At 32.4% G+C, this 23,389-nt stretch overlaps 2 protein-coding genes across 2 annotated transcripts; both read left to right on the forward strand.

Annotated features, from left to right (window-relative positions):
• Positions 1–773: 773 nt before the first annotated feature.
• LOC132032602 (GEM-like protein 5) lies at positions 774–4,504 on the forward strand. Its single transcript, XM_059422246.1, has 3 exons — positions 774–1,208; positions 2,935–3,209; positions 4,153–4,504. Exons 1-3 carry the CDS (start codon positions 878–880, stop codon positions 4,348–4,350), a joined length of 804 nt encoding a protein of 267 aa, XP_059278229.1. The 5' UTR covers positions 774–877; the 3' UTR covers positions 4,351–4,504.
• A 14,238-nt stretch (positions 4,505–18,742) lies between these two features.
• On the forward strand, positions 18,743–20,611 carry LOC132032604 (protein CURLY FLAG LEAF 1). Its single transcript, XM_059422247.1, has 2 exons — positions 18,743–19,202; positions 19,979–20,611. The coding sequence occupies exons 1-2, from the start codon at positions 18,948–18,950 to the stop codon at positions 20,303–20,305; spliced, it is 582 nt and encodes a 193-aa protein (XP_059278230.1). The 5' UTR covers positions 18,743–18,947; the 3' UTR covers positions 20,306–20,611.
• Positions 20,612–23,389: the final 2,778 nt, after the last annotated feature.

Genomic DNA, 23,389 nt, shown 5'->3' on the forward strand with positions numbered 1-23,389 from the left:
TCCAACGAAGTTTTTATATCTTCGAGTCAGAATACTAATATTCATATGGAGTAGAAAACTACAGAAGTTTTAATCTCCTTAAACGAATACGATTATAATATTATTATAATTTCCTTAAGATTGTTCTCAAAATAATCTCGTATAAGTTTAAACAAAGTTTCAACGAGAATCTGTAAAACACTTAGTAAAATCGAGATTACACAAGATAAAATATTTAAAACGAAAAATTACGAAAACCTGGAAAATGAACAGAAATAGTGTTGGAAGATAAAAAATATTTTCAGAATATAATCGAGCCCACTTAGTTCAAAGTGTGTCCTTAAGGAAATTATTCCCCTCACAGTACTCGAGATTGATGAAATATCCCCTCGCAGGATAGAACGATTATCTTACCAGAATAGTAGTACTCCAAATTCTGGTAGCGGCAAACCACTCAACAGTAGTGTATCACACAGAATAAAGAAGAGAGTTTTTGGAGAGAAAGATTTGTAAGCGCAGAAAAATAATTAAAGAAAAGTTTGTCCAAAAAGATAATCAATCAATCTTTTTTAATGACGAATGTTTGCAACCATTGAGCGAGCGATTTGAGCGCTTGATGGGTGGATTTCAACCTTTAATTAAATAAAATGTAATATAATATATACAGCTCTCCTTTCCTCTCTTTCTCCTATGTGGGACGAATGCTTTAACCAAAGCAAAAAGAACCTTTTACATTCCCTTCATTTTTCATCCCATCATTTCCCATTCACCAATATCAAAACCCAACATCTCCACTTAAAAAGTTAATTCTTCTCATTCTACTAATTAAAGCAGATTCCCAGCAGAATCTTTAACACATAATAGCACTACATATATTTTATTTGATCATCACCCAACTATGAATAGCCAATCTAATTTTCAAGAATCACAACACCGCGTACCCTCTACAACTGCTTTTCCTTCATCAGTTGATCATATGGATCGGCAAAAATGGGTTACATATATTATGGGTCATCCACCAGTTCCAAGAACTCACCCGGACAATCAGAAAGCTGCCTTATGGAAATCTCACGAGGACAAGCGACACGATTTTCAGCACCAGCAACCTTACCTTGTGTATTCACCTGTTGACAGGCGTAACAACAACAATCCACTTGAATCTGCTGCTCATGTGTTAAACTCTTGGAGTGACAAAGCTGAGACTATTAGTCGCAACGTCTGGCGTAACTGTGAGTTCTATTTGCTTAATCCTGGTGGAATCAAGATTTAAAGTTTGTGAATTCATTAACGACGCCAAATTTATTTAGGGAAAAGGGTCAAAAATACAACGGAAAAATGGTCAAAATATGTGTGCATGTTGTTTTGGGGAAAAATATGTACCCTTCTGCAATTATTGAATATCAATTTTTGACAAGCCTATTGATAGAAGATAATCCGTAAAATTAATTTAAACCCGTTCATAATACGTTTTAATTTATATGAAATAATAACCCATTTGGATATATTTATTCTGCAGTCCCTCAAACTTCAAACCTATATTGGGGGAATAAGGGGATTTCTCAAGTTTATTAGATTTACATAGGTTATTAAATGATGGATACATCGTCTGTTGATTTGAATTATTTTGCAGTTCTTTCTGATTACACTTACTTTGAGTTCATGAAAACTTTGAGATGATTATAGAGAACGAGATAAATGTACTGCATGATATTACAAGACAAAAACTATTTTTTTGACCATTTTCCCATTTATTTATTTATAATAATAATTGAGTTCACAGTCACATATTTATATACTCCCTTCGTCCTATAAAAAGATTGTCTTCCTTTCCTTTTTAATCTTTAAAAATAATTTAACTTTATGAGATGATTTACGGCCATACAAATATCTAATGCTTATTTTGGACCACATATTTCAAAAGTCTTTTTTAATTTCTTAAACTTTGTGTCAAATCAAGCGACAATCTTTTTGGGATGGAGGTAGTATATATTTTAGAAATAGTTAATAGAAATACTGTATCTATGCAAATGTTAAGTTGCAGTGGACCAATAGACTATGATCTACATCTGTGATCTAAAATATTAATTGTGGAAGAAAGACTTTTTACTACTATCTTTAACATCCTTCTCAAATGTGGGATCTTTTTTTTTTTTTTTTAAAATGAAACATGTGGGAGGAAATTCTTTTTCGATAAAGAGTGACTAATCTCAAGTCCTTTGTTTAGCCAAATCAGCTTGGGCTAGCTTGGTTGGTAAGAGAACTTTTGCATTCATTTGAGTGACAGATGCAAGAAATTCACACAATATTATTATTAAAGGCGGAGTCAGGATTTGAAGTTTATGGAATTCGGAATTTTAATCCCTTTTAAGTTATTAGGTTTTAAATTAATAATTTGTATACGTTTAATGAATTTCTTAAGACAAATATAGGGTTTGGATCAAAGTTACTGTGTACTGTCAAACTCATAACTGAAAACCTAACTTCGCCTCTGATTGTTATGATCAATTAATGAGACTTGAGACTTGGCTAGAAAGTGTTCTTCCTCTATCATTAGCCCTGTAGTCTCCGGTTCTGGTGTTTTAGTCACTTTTCAGAGGCTTCTTTAATTATTGTGCGAGGAATTGCCCTACTGAATAATGAGAAGGAGGTTAGTCCCCAAAAATGCCCCTCATATAAGTTTCTTTGTCGTTGGGGAAAAAATTCTCTTTTTCAATAAACAGGCCCCTCTCTGATAAGGAACAGAGTTAAATTGCCGTATCACCTATTCGAAAAGTTTAAATTGTGAGGGATGAGAAAAGGGGCGGAGGGGATCCGTATATATTGTTAAGTTTGATTAGAGGGTGCAAAAATAACTAGAATTGAAAGCCGAAAGTATGGAAAAACTACTCGTAATGTATTTAACCAGAAAATAGAGGACAAACTGCTGATATATTTGGTTTGTGGTTCATGTTGTAGTGAAAACTGGGTCATCAGTATCAGAAGCAGCATTTGGAAAACTTAAATTGACAGCCAAGGCTTTAAACGAGGGAGGATTTGAGCCATTATACAAGCAGATGTTTGCAACAGATCCAAATGAACAGCTGAAGAAGACATTTGCTTGTTACCTTTCTACAGCAACCGGTCCTGTTGCTGGAACTCTTTATTTGTCATCAACCAAGGTGGCTTTTTGCAGTGATCGTCCCTTATCTGTTAGAGGTCCATCTGGACAGGAGGCTTGGAGCTACTATAAGGTAAGTAATACTTTGCGATTTTAGACTATGAACTAGGTTCACCGAATGCCAATTCATTAACATTACTGTCATATTTCTCTATAACGACGTCGTTTCTGGATATTTGTTTGGATGCTATAGTGATATGCTAGAGATCATATAATATAACAAAATATGAAAACTGATTTCAAAGAAAACTTGACAGTCATAATAAAATGTTGTTATATAGGATAACTGATATAGATAGGTCTGCTATAGAGAGGTCTAATTGTATGTTGTTTTTGGGGATGAGTCAACTACTACATATGTTGTTACTTTATAAATGCACCAGAAAATATTTACACATCAACCAAAATTACCCCATAAATCTGCACCAGGCCTGGCGCTGGATCTTTGAACTTTCTATGTTGGACAATGTTACTAACTTGTACTGCCCGTAAGAGGATGTTGAACCAGAATTTGAAGTTTATGGGTTCGAAATTTTTGTCCTTTTTGAGTTATTAAGTCTTATATTTATAATGTGTACATATTCAATTGATTTCTTAAAATAAATACATGGTTTTGATCAAAATTACTAGGTTCAACCGAACTGGTAATGTGTTTCTAGCTCCACCGCTGCCGGTAAGTGATGCTTATTAGTGAGAAAAAATGAATTAGAGAAGGAAAAGTAAACAGGGGAGTACAATTAGAATTGCGATTATCTAAACAAAAGGGAATTAACTACGAAATTCATCGCTAATATGTCGCTGAATAGCTGTAGCTAACATAATTTGTTTATAATCCACCATTAAATAGGATTAGCAGCAAATTTTTTCTGTTTAGCGACAAAAGTGTCTTGTTACTAATTCCTATATTTTTTTTTGTAGCTGATACTTAATTAACAACTTCAACTGCTTGTGAGTTAAAACTACTTACTGCTGCTCTTTCAGCTAACTGAGTTTTTTCGAATTCTGTTTATATATAGGTGGCCATACCATTGGCAAACATTGACAGTGTCAACCCAGTAGTCATGAGAGAAAATCCATCAGAAAGGTATATTCAAATTGTCGCCATCGATGGTCATGACTTTTGGTTCATGGGATTGATCTATTTTGAGAAAGCAAAGCATCATCTCCTAGAGACTTTATCACATTTTAGAGGCCAACCTTATGGTGGATATTGAAATGTGGCACAACCCCTTGTTAATCACTACTATGTGATGAAATGTTATGCGAGTGACATTTTCTTGGATTGTCCTTTGTTTGTCCCCCTATATATTTCGAAGAGATATTAATGTACCATTGCTAGTATGTTCCATAACACAGATTTTGGGTGTATGTTTTCAGAAAATACTCCCTCCGTCCTTAGTTAACCGTCACTTTAGTTCAAAAAAATTATTGACTTGTTACTCTAGGATCCAAGATTGAGGTTGGCAATTATTTTCAAATATACCCTTAACATTAAAGAACTATTCTTTTAATACTGCTCAATTGTCAAAAGACATAGTAGTTTAGTAAACTATACCTTGTATTTATTATTTTTCTTAATGAATGTGAAAAGAGATAAAAACGACAGTTAAAATGAGACGGAGGGAATAGCTGTTAATACTTCTTTTCTGAGTAGCATGTTGCATAATTTTATCCCAGTTGTGTCGCCAATTAACACAAATTGTTTTCTGTGGTTTGTTAGGGGATTTTTTTTTTTTTTTTGTTGCTTCAGAAGACATATTTCATATATTAACTAAACATTACAATGAGTGATCCTTCTCCTCAATGTCTGATTTGAATGATCGTTTACATAACAGTCATAAACAAATAGAGGCGGGGAAATAACGTTAGGGGTATGTTTGTAGCCACCCTTTCCGATTTCGAAAAATAAAGGCCAAGAAAAGAAGAAAAATAAAATAAAAAGGAAAGACCTCCTAATTCATCTAAGTAGAAGAACATTTAAACCTACAAGTTGGTAAACGTCGGGTATGACGTAGTTGTTATGGACACTTGCTATTAAAAGTGGAGATTTTTACACTACATAACAAGTCAACAAATCATAACAAGAAAATCACTCTAATATATAGTTAATGTATAATAAGTGTGTACACGGTTAATTACCTCTGCGTAAAGTGGAGGAAGAAGAACTCAAGCTTGGTCAAAGGAACAATACATTTTGTATTTTTTGTTTCTGAAAGCTTGTTGTTCAATTCTTCTTTTTTTCTCCCTCTCTTTGGTTTTGTTTGGACCTAAGATTTGGGCTTCATAGGTTAATCAGCTTACTTCAGCCCATAGGCTCAAATTGGACATTCTAATTCGGGTCATTTGCACGATTGGCCTTCAAAGGCACTGTTCTTTAATTTCTGTCCCTCAAATTGGTGGTCTTTAATTTTTGGCCTTGGCTAAAAATCTCTTAGTTTCGGGTTCGAACCCTTGCTCAGCCAAAATTTTTTTTTTAAAAAAATCGTAAGGTAGAGTTTGAATTCGCAAGGCACAAAACTCTGCCTCAGACAAAGTTTTGAATGGCTAGAGTTTTGCATGCAAAACTCTACCTCAGGCAGAGTTTCAAATCTTTACCTTAAGGTAGAGCTTTGCATTCAAAACACTGTTTGCCTTGCGAATCCAAACTTCTGCCTTGCAAAATTCTCTTTTTTTTTTTTTTTTTTTTTTTTTTTAATGAGCTGGGTTTCGAATCCAGAACTTCGGGGTATTGGCGAAGGCCAAAAATTAAAGACCACCAATTTAAGGGCCAAAAATTAAAGATCAGTGCCTTTGAAGGGCAATCCTCACAAAAAAATGTTCTAATTCTTCCTTTTCTAACTGCTTTCTCTCGAACAAGAATGGATCTAGTAGTATAATTGTGGGTTCATTTAAACTCTATAAGTCTAGACTTGGATTTATCTTCATAATACGCATTGAAATTGCTGAAAATGTCAAAATATATATGAACTCATAACTTAAATAAGGTGACGCATTCAGTAATTGATTACCCGAATTCCTATAAGATTAAAATTTTAAATCCGTCTCCACTCTCAAAGCTTCTAGATTAGCTTGAATCTCTCTTAATGGTGGTTTGCATGTCAATTCCACTTAATTAATTGAGTAATCCATTTCAAAAAAGAAACTTCAAGTTTACACCACGGTTTAATCTTCTTCTCGATTGTCAGCTCTAATCAATTTCGGGCACCACTTACTCTTTCCTTTCAAATTTAAAATAACTTGTTTTTCATTTTATGGACGTTTCTTATACCATTCTACTAATAATGTTACAGTAAATAACTTCTATAATTATTTTTTTCGGTAATAACTATGTTTATTACCAAAGTGAGCAGTTACAAGCACAAGAAAAAGAAAAAAAGAAGAAGCAAGCACTGGACAGCTCAAGGCTTGATAATCATCAGCAACACGCAATACATATGTCACGACCCAAATTAAACACCCATCATGCACCAGGTCTCGTGCTATACCCTGTGCATCAGGCATGAATGCAACATATTAAGTAGGGGTTCAATTGAATCCCAAATTTTATTGTACAAGCATATGCGTAAAAATTTATTAAAATTATAATAAATAGCATATATGAACTCATAATTTAAAAAATATATGGTTCAATGTTAAGAATCTTAAAAGATTGAACCGATAGAGTTTAAATCTCATATCTGCTTCTGCCGTGCATTGCACAAGCCAAGGCACACATACTTACCAGACCACAAGCTTGAAATTTCTACAATCTTTAACTTATTCTCAATTGTGTCGAAATTCATCCAAGCTCCTTAGGTGATCTCAAGTAAAACTACATCAGTAAGTATCAAAATATAATACCAACCTATCCAAGTCTTCAAAAATATAAAATGAGATGCAAATACTTAAAATGAATGGTTAAGTTATTAGAACGTAAGTCAACTTTACATTTTAAACTCACGTATTCAGTCAAATAAAAAAAGTGGGGACATTGGGCAAAAGCATGAAATGAAGAGAGTAGATGATGATAGCTTCATGTGCACGATTAAAGTATTAGGAATAAAGAATGTTTAAAGTAATAAATTGAGGATGATTACTTCATGTGCATGGTTAAAATATTAGGAACAAAGAATGAATAATTAAATAAAGTCATTGGGAAGAGCTCTAAAGAATTCATGAAGTTTGAGGCCTCAAGAAGAGAGAATTGCAGCAGAGTATGTTCCCGTCTTGCACGGATCAAATTTTTCGTGCAATGTGTGAGAGAATGAATTGGAAACCTCAAAATCTCTCTCTTTAATTTGCATCTTTTTATAATCCAATTATGTTATGGTCACTGCTGTTTATGACAGTCAACTAAGGAAAATCACACTTTTAAGCAACATATTTAAGTTAAGGAAAAGTGTCAAGTATACCCTTATTAATATATCCAATATACACTAATTTTATCCTTCGTCTCAAAAGTGTTCCATTCGAAATCCTGCCGTTAACTACTGCAGCAACAACAACGTACCCAGTGTAATCCCATTAATGGGATCTTGGGAGTGTAGAGTGTACACAAATCTTATTCCTATCATGAGAGGTAGAGAGGTTGTTTCCGATAGACCCTCTCAAAGAAAAGCAAATCAAAACAGTCCCGAAAATGAATAACAGAAGTAAAGAAGTCATGGCAAAATACTAAATAAAGCATGACAAAGCAGTCTGGAAAGAAGGAACAATAACGTAACTACCACAAAATCATACGACAATCAAAGTATAGGACACAACAGATAATAACATAAATCAAAGGACAAGAAACTACAAGAGTGATATGAAGCGTGACAAATTTACTGTTATTGGCTAACAAAAACCATTTTTGTTAATAAAAGTTACAATTTAATTATTTTAAACCAAAAAAATAATTAATAATTAAACCCCCACTCTCTTGATTATTTACCTATTAGAAATTAGAATATCCATTCGTAAAGTTCTTCATTAGCTCAATAGTTTCGGCTAGATTTTTTGATTTTACTGCTTAACCTGGCCACCTTTCCACAATCGAATTAGGGTTAGTCAAATCTTTAATTTTCGGTAATTTTAATCAACTTCTTCTCTGATTCTTTAAAGAGAATGTCTAAAAATTCTCTGTTAGTAAAATCGACGTGTATGCTTTTTCGTGTAGTTTGCTCTTTATACTCAATAATCTTATGTAAAATAAAGACATAAGTCAGGTGGAATGAAATTTAAGTAGATAGCTTTTGGATATTCTGACACTAAAAGAAATTGTTTACACTGCCTATGTAAACTTAAACTTGAAAATACGAGATAAAGAATTTTTATATTAGTAGTGTATTTTAATTAATTTGTGTATATAATTTAAATATCGCTTTAATTGATGGTGTACAAGTTTTTACCTTTCATTTTCCCTTTCAGACCACCAAATTTTTAAGAATCACTATTTTCTTAAAACGCGTTTACGTTCATAGTCCAAGATCTCTGAAAAAATTGCATAATATGGTGGATTACTTTTGACCTTATTTCTGAACTTTCATATGCCAAGAGACTTGCCCACTAATTAATTTATTGAAATTGTTCTCTTTTTATATTTATACTATAGCTTTTAGTTTCTCTATTGATCCGGGTTTTTGATAGAGACGTCTGGGATACAAATTAGGTTGCAATTTTTATTTTGTGAGTCATATAATTTTCATTTTTAGACATCCAAGAAATACTAAAGATATTGACAATGGGATATAAGTTGGCCAAACTATTTTTAATGTTCGTTTTAAATCTCGATCGTGTACCTTGGCTTTATCGTAAATCATCCTTAGTCCCCTCAACGTGACTAAGTGCTTTTCTAACCTACTATCGAAGACAAATAGAGATTGGTGAATATACATTGTTGACAACAGGTTTAGCTAAAATCACCGCCAAACTATATAGTATAATTTAATATAAATCAATAAACACACAGTTATTGTCGGAATATTTTTTTATTTATTTTAAGTTTGTCATTAATTATTATTAAGTGATAGAAGAGTGTGTGTGTGTATATTTATCGAGCGATATAAAATCAGAACGAAAAAGTTTTTACCTAATGAAACTGAATATATCTAGAGTTAATACATATTAGCATGTATAGCACTCACGAGATTCCTAAAAGCAAGCAAGATATATTTGTTGAAAATATAATTAAATAACTAAAAGTATGCTTTCACTAATTATTTAAGTATTAGATGAGACGATTATATACTTTCTCAAAACATACAAAGGATCTAAATCTGAGTTTCATTGTATTGTCCCCATTGAATTTTCACTTGCTTAACTTGTGAGACATGTAAAAAGGCTCGTTAAAAACATAATTAAATAAATGAAATTGGGCTCAGTTTGATGGTGTATATGTGTGTGTGTGTGTGTGTTAGAATTGACATAATATTTCAGTATCCCTATAAGCTAAAGATGATTTTCTAAGATCTACAAAGTGGTGGTTAGACCGACTTTGTTGTACGGGGCGGAGTGTTAGCCAGTCAAGAACTCTCACGTTCAGAAGATGAAAGTCGCGAAAATGAAAATGTTGCAGTGGATGTGTGGACACACTAGGAGAGATATGATTAGGAATGAAGATATCCGGGACAAGGTGAGAGTGGCATCGGTGGCGGACAAGATACGGGAACTGAGGTTGAGATGCTTTGGACATGTGAAGAGGAGAGACACAGATGCCCCAGTGCGAAGGTGTGAGAGGTTGGCTATGGACGGTTTCATGAGAGGTAGAGGTAGGCCAAGGAAGTATTGGGGAGAGGTGATTAGACAGGACATGACGCAATTTCAACTTACTGAGGACATGATCTTAAATAGGAGGTTGTGGAGGACTCAGATTAGGATAGAAGGCTTGTAAGTAGTCTCGCTTATTCTTTCGTACTAGTAGTCATAGTTTTGCTCATTCGTTTATTGCCCTTTGATTTCTGCTTATATTTGTTGGGTCTTGTACTTCGATTATCTTATTTATCTATGGTAGCTACTGTTTCTTTCTTTCCAAACTGTTTTATCATGCCTTTCTCGCTTTTTTTTATTTCTCATTTTCGTACTGCTTTGATATGCTTATCCTTATCTGACCTTTTTGTCTTGTTCTCTCTTGAGCCGAGGGTTTTTCGAAAACAGCCTCCCTACCTTTCAAGGTGGGGGTAAGGTCTGTATACACTCTACCCTCCTCAAACCCCACATTGTGGAATTCCACTGGGTATATTATTGTTGTTGTTGTATCCTTAAATATATTACGTGGACAAAATATATTAATTTGGCAGCAAAAAACAGCACACCTTTCTGAACTGCGGTCATGTAGAAGTGAAGCTTGTCAAATAGTTGCTAAGTGTAGAAAAGTAATTTACTATAAGATTAAAATATTCGAGTGGCATTTCACCCCTAATCACAACTCATCCACTGATTCTTCAACATCAGTCGACGAGTTGCAGCCTGCAATCCGAACTGAGGACGGGTTTTTGGGGTTAGCTCACCCTCGCGGGATATATATATATATATATATATATATATATATAAAATAAGTGCTATGGAGGGACGGACACAGCAGTCTCTCCTTGTACCCACTGCTTCACGAATTGTACTCGCATTAAATTCTTGCACCATGAGCTATATAATTTGTACACTTTATCCAACTATTTTTATATCCTATGTAGACATGTGTCATAGTACTTAATATTTATTCCCTTCTCATGTATAGACGTATGCACTTTAAATTTAATTCTCCGACATATTTATTTCCTCCGTGCACTTTTACTTGTTCACTTTTGACTTTTCATGTTCTAGCTGAATATTTATTTTCTTCTCATGTATAGACATATGCAGTTCAATTTTAATTCTCCTATACAAATTTATTTCCTCTATGCACTTTAATTTGTTCACTTTTGACTTTTCACATTCTTTGAGAATTAATAAATCTCACGTAGATATATGCCATAGTACTGAATATTTATTCTCTTCTGATGTATACACATGTGCAATTCTATTTTAATTCTCCGATACATTTATTTCCTCCGTGCACTTTTGCTTGTTCATTTTGACTTTTCACGTTATTTAAGAATTAATAAATCAAGTACTCCTTCCGTCTCATATTACTTGGCCACATTGCTATACTTGACTTTTCACGTTCTTTAAGAATTAATAAAAATGAAGTACTTCCTTCGTCCATATTAACGTAGACATGTGTCATAGTACTTAATATTTAATTCCCTTCTCATGTATAGACGTATGCACTTTAAATTTAATTCTCCGACACATTTATTTCCTCCGTGCACTTTTACTTGTTCACTTTTGATTTTCGTATTCTAGCTAAATATTTATTCTCTTCTCATGTATAGACATATGCAATTCAATTTTAATTCTCCTACACAAATTTATTTCCTCCGTGCACTTTAATTCGTTCATTTTTTACTTTTCACATTCTTTGAGAATTAATAAATCTCACGTGGATATATTCCATAGTACTGAATATTTATTCTCTTCTCATGTATGTACGTGTGCACTTCTATTTTAATTCTCCGACACATATTTATTTCCTCCGTGCACTTATAGTTGTTCATTTTTTACTTTTCACGTTATGTAAGAATTAATAAATGAAGTACTCCTTCCGTCCCATATTACTTAGCCACATTACTATACTTGACTTTTTACGTTCTTTAAGAATTGATAAAAATGAAGTACTCCCTTCGTCCGTATTACTCGGCCACATTACTAAAAATATATGTTTATTTTTCTATTCTATATTTATCTTCTTTTCTATTTCTATTATCCCCGTTTTTCTTCTTTGTTAATATTTTAAACGTGAAGAGAGGACGAACAATAGCAATGCAAATTTGCACCAAAAGTTATTTTAATGCTCCTACACATAACTTGTTCACTTTTGACTTTTCAAGTTCTTTGAAAATTAATAAATCAAGTATATATTTTATCATAATATCCATTTATATTGGTATATAGTCTCAACAGCCTCAGAAAATGATTTGAAAATAAATAATTAATGTGAAGGGTAAAATAAGAAGAAGAATTTTTTTCCTTGATATGTTAACATCGACAAGTAAAAGTAAAGGGAGGGAGTGACATTTATCCCCGTTTTCATTCATTGTCAATACTTTACTTATTTACTCTTCTTTGCAGTCTCTGATTATTGTTTCTTTACATTTATAAAATGTATTACTTTATATTTTCATTTCAGAATTAAAATTTGGTGATTAATGATATAACATATATCTTTCTAATTTTGATTTATTTGTAACAATTAATATAAAAAATTATAATATATTTTTAATTAATTTAATAAAAATATTTTAATCCAATATATACAACAAAATGGTTTTTATGTTTGGATCTGAATAGTTACTTAATTGAAATGGATATCGACCTGTCGGTATACATATAAAATATTAAAAAATTTAAAAGAAAAAATTTAGAATCAAAAGATTAATTTTCCCTCATATTCTTACTAATTTTCTTTTACATCAATGACCAACTTTGATTGTCACGATAATGATAAAAAAGTCCGACTCTTTCCATCTCAAAGACTTTTAATTACAACTAAAGTGATGGTACATAAAATACATTTTGTATATATAACAATAATTAGAATGTTTTTAAAAGTTATTTTCAAAATACAAACCTTAAAGACTGACTAATTAAAGTGAATAGATGCACGGGCAGGTATTGCTAGTATATATATATATATATATATATATATATATATATATATATATATATATATATATACACACACCTTACCAAACATGTCAAGTTCAGAGAAGTTACAAGATATTATGCGGGTTAACATAAACGGAGCTACATCATTAGCTAGGGGTTCATAACTCAATAGTTTTTACTTAGATCCTGCATTTATATAAAAAAAAAAATTCAGTTATTTTTGCTTAGATCTTGTTTTTGTGTCAAAAAAAAATTATTTAGTTGTGAATTCAATAACTAAGTCGAGAGATAGATTCATTAATGATATATTTCAAAACTCATAAATTTTAAATTATGATTTCGTCTGAACTAACTATAATTTCGAGAAATACAGAAAATGGAAAAGAGGAAGGAATTGATGTTTATTGTTGGCCCATGAATGTCAGAGGAAAAGACTGCAAAGAGTTTGCAGAATAGATTCCCATATGAGTTATGTTCCACCTTTGCTTTTTGCTAAGCCCAAGCCTAAGTGTCCTAACCAAAAAACAAAGACTCACCACACCAGCCAGCAAAGCACCAACACAAACAGACACAATCCCCACCCCCTACTCATCTATATATGTTGATGAATAGCCTACCTTATATAAAAAAACTTAAATTAATATGTGTGTTACTAAGCATGTTTAGTATGTGTGTTTAATCAGATAAACCTTGAGTTAATTCAACACCCAACTCCAAAAGTTAGTTCAAAAGCTGAGTATTATCTAAGACTACAAAAGAAGACAAATTTTGTCTTTTACTTCAATGTGACACTTCAACCGCCCTTGTTCGCCCATGACTGAAAATTTGAAGCTTCAGGAATAGAACCCTGACACTTCAACCGCCCTTGTTCGCCTATGACTGAAAATTTGAAGCGTGAGGAATATAACATGGGGTTCAATATCGAATAAATTAAGAATTGAAATAGGTGTCTCTTAATACCATGTTACATATTTAATTTTAGGTCTAACGCAATTTCAAAAGTTAATTCAAAAGGTGAAAATTACCCAAGACTATAGAAAGAGACCCAAAAAAGTTTCCTTCCCGCAACCAATTTGGGAATTGAATAATATAGTCAAAATGCCAGTCAATTTTAGTGCAAGACAATATATCTATGATCCATCTATACATCTCGTTAACTGCTTAATTTCTTTTTAGTCTATGCATACAATATATTTTTTTAAACATTTGTAACACTCACAGTCACAGTACCCATAGGTCCAAATACCCTATACGAATACATCCTCCTTGTCACTATCTTCTGTCTTACATATTCTTTGCCCTTCCCCCAACCCCGCAAAAAGATGGATTATAGAAGACAGAAAAATAATTAAAAGTGTTTGTCCTTTCACTTGCATAGTTGCATGCCTTTCTACTTTGGCCAAGAAATCCAAATAACTTTCTAAATACCAATCACTTCATTGTCTAGTGCTGGGCCAAGTTTGAATGAATGAACAAAATTTAGAAGTGGTGAATTATAAGTATTAAACTTCACTGTACTTTCTCAATTTGCTTTGCTTTGAAAAGATGAAATTGCTGGGTCTCATTTGTCAAATTTTTTATTAAGGGGATATAAAATGGTAAATACACAAGAAATCAAGAAAAATCAACATTTACTATATTTAAAAAGTAATTTTGACTTTACACATTTAATATAGGTTCCGATGAGTCGCTTGCGCCCCCAGCTAGCTCCACCCTGCTAATGTCTACCTACCACATATCTGATCTACTGCAACTGGGGGCGGATCTATGTATAAAAAATGAGTCACGTGAACCCATGGTCACCCGACTAAACTCGGTAAATTATGTATATAATCCTTAAAATATATGTACTATTAACTGAAGGAACACATGGTCAAACTAAACCGAGTGGAGCACCGGTTAAGTGTGGGTTTATTCCTTTAAGGTTGTGAGATCGAAATCTACTAAATACACTTATATCTTTTAAAAAAAAAAAAAAATTCTAAAGTGAACTCATTCTCTTGAAATCGTGAATTCGCCTTTGGCCTTGTGATCACTTACTGCATATCACATGATGAACGGGAAGTTTCTTTAGAAATTTTAGTATAAGTTTTGATTATTATATTGGTATTACTGGAAAACACATGCAAACTTGTAATATTATTAGTGTTTGTTGTTTCTCTTAGGTCAACCTCCCTGGCCCCCTCACCAAAATACATAAGCCTAATTCATTTTTTTTTTTTTTTTATAATTAACCTAATACATTAATTTTATGTTTGTTATGAAAACAAGAATAATCCTCATGCTTCATTTAGGATTATACTTTTCTTTGGTACTGTTTTGTAAGTAACATTTAATAAAGATTTGTAGCTTGTTTGGTCAAGCTTTGGGATACCAAAAATATTGTTTTCTAAATAATACTTATTTTAGAGAATTGAAGTATTTGATCAAGTTTCTAGGAAAAAATAGTATTTTTGCATAGTAGCAAAAATTGTTAGCAAAAACTGTTGTTCACATGCTGAAAAAAAAAAAAGTAGCTTTTTTTCATAAACACTTTTGAAACCTTGGCCAAATACGATTGCTTCTCTAAGGAGCCTGAAACCATGGTTTAAAGTCATGAGATGAAACCATGATTTGAAATCATGTTTGGACATGCAATTTGGATTTCTTAAGTTGTATTTTTTATTATAGACATAAAAACCTCACAAGTTGTGAAAGCTATCAAAATATTCTCAATTCTTATGCAATCTTACCAATGAGCAAGTCATAGTTCATAACAAAATTAATACGCTACTAGAAGACCTTTCTAAAAAATACAACATCAATTGATCAAACTTTAGTTCAATAAAAAAGAAAATTTAACATGAATAGTAATGTAACTACTCTTTAATATAATCCCCCCACATGAGATATAAATAAAGGTTGGTAAATGGTTGGTGGAGTAATTGTTAAAAATATGTATTAACTTATGAGTCTTTTTTTACAAAATATAAACTTATGGGTCAAGTTTTATATTTAAAAATTTTGAAACCATAGTTTGAAACCCCAAATCATGCCTTTTTGGATAATTTGAAATTTCAAACCATGAGATGAAATGCATGTCCAAACGCTGATTTCATCTCATGGTTTCGAATCGCATGTCCAAACGCCTACTAATATTGATAAACGTACATTTTAAATTGATTAGTCAAATATAAATTACTACTCTCCAAAAGTATTTTTCGAAAAACACTTCTGATAAAAAAATACTTTTTAAAATAAGTCATTTTTAAAAATCGGGCCAAAATTAGACAAACTTGGAAATGTTGGTATAATATCTTAAAAAGTATATGTGAAAGTAACACCTAACAAGTGTTTTCCCCAAAGCGCGCTAAATATTCGGTTTTGCCAAGTGAGACAAGAAATTAGAGGGTGGTACGTTACTTAAATTCACTAAATATATGGTGCCAACAAAACGAACCATCTCTATCATTTTATGTCATCTTAAATAGTGATGGCAAAATCAGAATTTTTAGTCCTAGATTCTCGATCATAATTCGTTTTGCTTATTGCATTTTGAGTAAATTATTTATGCATATTAAATAATTTTTTTGGTATAAATATATAAGATTCGAACCAAAACTATTAGATTCTGCCGAACTTGTAGCTAGCAACTGTGGCTCCACCACTGATCTTTAAATGAAAACATATTTTAGCGCGCTGCTATCTTTGCTTATTTACTCACTGTTTTGCTTAAGGTGGTATGTGAAAGCATATATTGAGTTTTACTTAAATCAGTTTGGAATACATGCGGACTATATATAGTGAATATATACGGCTACATATAGTGAATACAAATTTACTTTCAATATTGTACGTAACATATATTAAGGCGTTTACGGATTATATTAGTCAACTCAACTAATTTAAATTCTTAGCAAACGTAATAAAGGGAGAGGAATAGCTGACAACTGTAGCATCACTGATCACACTTGGGATTGTCACTCCATAACTGTGGTGATATCACCATGGGAGAGGAGTAATTACATGTAAATATTCTTTGGTGACTATAATTTCTTTTTACTTTCTTTATTAATGTATATATGTTCTTTGAAAAACGAGTTAACTATTAGTATAAAAGAAATAATTAAGCTCTTACCATTCATCTATTAATTTATGAAAAGTATGATTGTTCTACATTGCTATTATATGTTCTACATTGTTATTATACCGCGAACAATTATTCAACGAAGAATATTATGTGATGAACACCAATTACAAAGATGTATTTTAAGAGTATTTTTATCTCTTTATGTTCTTAATTGAAGTATACTACTACACATGTTTTTAGTCAACAATATTTCTTACACACTATTAAAAAAAAAAACTAATTTTCAATGAAATTCATCATAATTTGGTTCGCCAGCAACGTCTTACAATATATCTCACACACTATTAGGAAAATGCTAAGTTTTGATAAATTCGTTAGAATTTGGCTCGTCGGTAACATTTCAGATGAATTTTTCATTGAAATTTTCTTACATACCCGCGAGTCAAATTCCGGAGGGATGTTCACTCAAAACTTGCAATATATTATCTGATAGTGACATAAAATAATTCACTTATGTGTATAAATTAGACCAGTATTAGTAATGTTTTATACCGAATTATATTATTTATGCAAGATTTATTTAATGTACTGTATAAAATTGAAGACCATTTACTTATTTTTGGTTGGTTTTAATTGATGTAGATGAGAAACTTGAAAAATATCTTCTTGTTTTTTCTTGAGCTTGATTGTTGAGAAAACAAGGTGGGCCTATTAATTTGAAGGTCTGGATTGAATATAACCATTGTAAATGGTTAGGATTGGTATTACAATTAATGTGGAATATCGAACCTGTTTGAAGTTGATTTGGACAAATTTCAAAAGGAAAACGATGTTGGCAAATTTTTGGCAGAATAAGGTGTGGCGATATCCATGACTTTGTGGTCAAATTCATCATGATCATGGCCAAATTCTAGCAGTTCTTCAGAACTTGTGGCAAACAAGTTTTGCCTTGTCATGACATTGTGACAAAATCCTGGCAAAAATTAAATGAAAAGGAATATTTATCGTTCAAATTGAAAATGAAGATAAAAGAATGTTAACAATTTTTACGATTACTATTTAATAATATTAAGACTAGAATTATTATTAGAATTGTGATAAATCAAAATTTCACATCACCAGATTAATTCATATGTTCTAGAATATTCAATATAACTAATACTAAATAGTTAATAACAAAAATTGTTAGATTAGGCACAAATCATGGAGAAACCGTAAGGCTTTATGATAATGAGAATTTTGCCCACCAACTCGGTCGAATCAGTAAGACTTTATGATAATGCGTGTTTTGACCATCAATCCTAGCGAATTCGTAAGGCTTTATGATAATGCGAGTTTTGCCCATCAATCATGTCAAATATGTAAGGCTTTTATGATAATGTGAGTTTTGACCATCATTCCTGGCGAATCCATAAGGCTTTATGATAATGCGGGTTTTGCCCTTCAATCCTAGCGAATCAGTAAGACTTTATTATAAGTCAGATTTTGCTCATCAATCCTGATGAATCAGTAAGCCTTTATGATAAGTCGAATTTTGCCCATCAATTTAAAATTCTAGTAACCATTAGGATTTTACTAACTAATGCTCATGAATTTATTTTTATAAATTTTCTTAAACGAGATCAAAATATAAACGGTGGCACCAAAAAAAGCCCTATTTGTGCCAATCACCATTCTTTATATGTGAAAACCACACAATCCTCTAGTATATATAATTAAAGTAATAAATCCCAAAAAAAGAGAATAAAAGTTTTAGGAAAATAATCTTGGGTCACGTGAGATGCATGTGGGATTCAGATTTTAGAAAATTAGGGGGTTATTTTTTTTTTGGAGAAAGCATTAAGTGCGTGGGAGTGGAAAAACTGGTCCTATCATCAGGTGGGGTAGTTGTACTATACTTGCCCTTTCTTTCAAAGATTCCCAACTCTCTTTGGTCTCTTTTTCTCTCTTCTTCCCCATCAAAATTACTACTACCATTCTTATCTTCCTTCTCATTTAGGTTACACATTTATTAAACTCCCAAAATTAATATTCTCTTGTGGGTATATAACCATATTATTATTTGCTTGTGAGATTTTTATTATGGCCACAGGTCCAAATATGGCTGCTATAACAGCTTCTTTAGAGAGATCTCTCCAAAATTGTTCTTTGAATAATAACAATCGTCGGGGCAGCACCGCCAGTAACGTTACTGGCTGTGCTGCCCCAGGCGATGGGTTTTCTGATTCGTCGGAAAATCATCATGCCTTCAACACCAACCCCTCAAGTGATGCTACCTTAGACCTTAATTCTGAGGTTTCTCTTCCTTACCATTGGGAACAATGTCTTGATTTGAAGGTACAAAACAAATGTTTTTTTTTTTTTGGCATATTGCAATTATTTGTTTTTCTATCTTTGTCTTTTGACATTTATTGCTCTCCTATAACCTTAAATGACCAGATCTTGGATTTCATTTATGATTATTAGCATTACTCCACTTTAGCAGCTTGTTGTTATTCATGTTTCTTTAGTGTTTGGTCAGTTTTCTTATTTTTGGGTCTCTTTCATTTATTATCCAACAGACAAACAAGAAGAATGAAAATTAATTACAAACTCATCATTCCTAAATGATTGATTTTTCCATTTCTTTCACATGTCCTTACAGAAGCAGAGTCAAAATTTGAAATTTATGAGTTCGTGATTTTAGTTCTTTTGAGTTTCTGGGTTCTAAGTTAATAATCTGCAAATAATCAATGAATTTTTTAAAAATAAATACAAATTTGAAACAAAATTATTAGGTTTGGTTGAACTCGTAAACTATACCCTAGCTCCGCTTCTATGTCCCTGTAATTAATTATCTTTTGTAGTACTACTCTTATGGGTTTTATGTTCTCCAGCTTATAGATACTTAAAACATGCATTTTATTTTCTCTGACATTGTACGGAATTTTTTGGGTTGATTTCTTGATTTGTGGGCATGGGCTGAATGAACCACTTTTGTCCTAAAATTACACAGTATATGTGAATTTTTTTTTTTTAATTAATGTAGTAGACGTTGAATTTCCTTAGCTTTTTGAGTGTTTATTTCTTTATTGAAAATCCTTGACTCTACGTTCTATTTGTGGATTGTGTAGACAGGGGAAATTTACTATATAAACTGGAGGACAGGGATGAAAGTGAAGGAAGATCCAAGAACAAATGTTGAAGCATATGGTGATAATAATTTGTACTACTCAGGAGAAGAAGATGATAACTCATATGATAGTGAAGGATCTTCTACAGAAGAATCATCATTTTCATCTTCAAGAGAACAACCACAAATTAGTACAAGTGGAAAAAGTGTTGCACCAGTACTAGTTGTGGGTGGTTGCAAGAGCTGTTTGATGTATTTCATGGTGCCAAAAGAAGTTGAAGATTGTCCCAAATGTTGTGGTCAACTTCTTCACTTCGATCAAAATTGAGCAAAAAAAAAAAAAAAAAAAAAAAAAAAAAAGAAGAAGAAGAAAACAAGAAAGATGATGAACATGAGATATCATTTTTCTTAATTTTCTCCTATTTGTTTTGTCTTTTCATTTTTATTAATAGAGGTCTGCTTGGGTCTTATCATATAAACTATGGAATAGTTGTTCATGTGCTTTTTCCTAAGGAAAGACAAAACAACCATCATTTTTAAAAATATTTATCGGTGTATTCTGTTGGATTTTTGGTGTGAATGAGGTTTGATCTCATGATATTTGGATTAATTAATGAATTAGGACTTTGTCCTATGTCAGAAGGAGGAAAATAATTTGTAGGTTATCAATATAAAAGCACTTTTACTCTTGCTTACGAGTTAGGAAGATGACAAGCTATCGCATTTTCATCGTGACTCGTTCGGCTTCAGTTTCTGCAACCGAACAGATACCTATCGTTGGCTATAGATTCAAAATCCTTGCCTCAGATTTTATATACCGAAATTTGAATTCTTCTTCACCTCTTCTTCTGCATTGATTTTCTTTGTCCTTTGAGTTCACCGAAATTCTGTATTTTGAAGTGCCGCTATTACTATTCTATTCTACGAGGAATTAATGTGAGATCTCAAGCAATAGTGAGGGAATCAAATTCCTTAAGGACACAAAATGTAATATGTGGATTCAGAATTAATTTGAAATTATTATTATTACAAATTTCTTTAATAATTCCGGTTAAGGATATAGAAAGATAACATATTCCTTCTTGTTCTTTTGGTTTATGAAGCTTTTGTGATTCATGGAAAATGCAAGGATGATCTTTTTGTAAAGTGCTATCTACACAGCGAGGTCAACCATGTACATTAAAGGACTGATCATAATGGTAAATGATTGCGACATGTTGTTTCTTTTAAGTTTAATGAATTTTGTTCTTTTGGGCAATATTTTTTTGGTACACTTTTTGAAGACATGTTTTAAAGCTAGCTTCCCTTTAAACTTTTTGAGTTATTTTCTGAAGCATCTAATCAATTTTTGAGTTTAATTTCCTAGTAATGGAAAAGAAATAGTCATACGTCAAATTTCTATTTCCGAGTGAATAGTTAGTTGTGGGCTTCCAACTTGTTTAATCTACCTATTTTGTTGGTAATTATTAGCCTATTTGATCATATTTTAGTACTAGTATTTTGTTTTCCTGGTTAATAATAATAATGTTCCATTTTTTTCTGCCAAAGTCAAATGGTTTTAGACATTAGATAATGGTCAGCGAAGCAAACATCATGTTTCATCATTTCACGTCTGACTTAATTAAATGCTTCTTGTTATTTATAAAAGAAATTGTATAGACGTGGATAATGTTTAGTAGTGGATGCCTAAAAGTTGACTAGGAACAAGTAGCCACCCTTAGTAGAAAAAATATTTTCAGGACATTATTTGTTTAGAACAGTTTGGTCCTCTCATTGGGTTTTCGATTTGTTTTTTCTCCTTAATTGGTTGATAGGACTATGAAACAAAACAAACAAATATTCCAACTTGGTTGAAATATGTCTATGCCAAAACAAATTAGCAAATTGCTAAAGCCTAAAAGCCCTTTTACTCAACTTCAATCAGTGAATTAGTGAATTAAAATGAGATTAAAGTGGTGCTGTAATAGTTGTAACTTTATAGTAGGATTCTAATTTCATCAAGAGTCATTTTAATATTTTTCTTCTTCTTAAAAAAAGCAGCACAAGATTAAATATGAGCAACTTAACCTTTCAATGTCGAAGAGTAAAGAGGGTGTGGGGGTTAGTTTGCGCGGGGGGGGGGGGGGGGGGGGGAGGGGGTGTTGTTCTTGGTCATTTAAAATCAAGTTTTTAGTTATGATTCTGTGTAACATTCTTTTCTATGGTTAAAAAATGGGGATGTAGTTCTCTTCTCTGAAGCTTAACTACCTTTTAATCGAATTTGTCCCTGGTGTCTTGGAAAATCCATATAAAAAATAAACTTTATACTGTCTGTGTACCACTCAAACACATGGATCTTAATGCAAGGAATAAAATCACGAGAAAGCAAAAGGGTGCAAGTGCTATTTACCCAGTCTCAGGGTCCAGTGGTGAATCCATAATTTCACATACACAAACATTGTATCCAAATTTAAAGATTATAGGTTCCTAGGATGACCTAAAATTAATATACAATAATAATTAAGTTTACAGTTTATTGAAGTTGTATTTAGAATTTGAAAACACCTAAAACCTTGTTTCACTTTTTTCACTTCCAGTACATTCAAACAACCAACTATTCTTTCCAAAACTATGACCAAACACAACCCCATCTTCGACTCCAACTTCAAAATTCCAAAATAAAGTGAAAAACATTTGATTTTCATGGCCAAACGCCTACTTAGTATCGAAATGGTGGGAAGAAGAAGATGTGCATAATGGTTTAATTAATTTGTTACAGATTAAGCAGTTACCTAGCTATAGGAGTCTAGAAAGAGAAAGGGACAGGGAGAGGGAAAGGAGAGGAACCTTTTGCTTTACTTTAGTTGTAATATATGAAGTAATGCATGTTGCATGGCAGAAGTATTATTAGCAGATAGAAAGGAATCTAGACAGAAAGGCGTATGAGTTTTGCAGAGAAAGGATGGAGAAATATCGATGAGGTTTCGGGGCCAATATAGTGGCAGATGTTGATAGAGTGAGACAACATGTACTCCCCACAGTAATGTCCCTCTCTTCGTTTTCCCTGTTCCCAAACCCCCCCCCCCCGGCCCCTCCCCTCTCTCTCACACACCCCACTGTGGGCGGAGCTAGGGTACCTAAAAGGGTTTATCAAAATATTACAATACTGTATACAGTGATGTAGCCAGAAATTTCTTTAAGTGTGTTCAAATTTGAGCATGGGGATCAAAACAAAGATAGGTTGCCTTGTCAAGGGTGTTCAAAACACAATATATACCCAGGAAAAAGTGATATTTGACTTATAGATGTTGTATAATTTTTCAGCACAGGGTGTTCGGTTGATCACCCTAGCTACCATGTGGCTATGCCACTGTTTTTTTTCTTATGTAAATATAGTAAATGTTGAATTCTCTTAGCTTCTTCATATATATTT

This window comes from Lycium ferocissimum, chromosome 10 (genome assembly GCF_029784015.1).
Source record: "Lycium ferocissimum isolate CSIRO_LF1 chromosome 10, AGI_CSIRO_Lferr_CH_V1, whole genome shotgun sequence".
NCBI lineage: Eukaryota > Viridiplantae > Streptophyta > Magnoliopsida > Solanales > Solanaceae > Lycium > Lycium ferocissimum.

Bases quoted from the DNA above. Each gene is read 5' to 3' on its own strand.
- LOC132032602 (XM_059422246.1), top strand. From the start codon at position 878: ATGAATAGCCAATCTAATTTTCAAGAATCACAACACCGCGTACCCTCT. The intron at 1,209-2,934 runs GTGAGTTCTATT...TTCATGTTGTAG, and splicing joins TCGCAACGTCTGGCGTAACT to TGAAAACTGGGTCATCAGTA. The intron at 3,210-4,152 runs GTAAGTAATACT...GTTTATATATAG, and splicing joins AGGCTTGGAGCTACTATAAG to GTGGCCATACCATTGGCAAA.
- LOC132032604 (XM_059422247.1), top strand. From the start codon at position 18,948: ATGGCCACAGGTCCAAATATGGCTGCTATAACAGCTTCTTTAGAGAGA. The intron at 19,203-19,978 runs GTACAAAACAAA...TGGATTGTGTAG, and splicing joins AACAATGTCTTGATTTGAAG to ACAGGGGAAATTTACTATAT.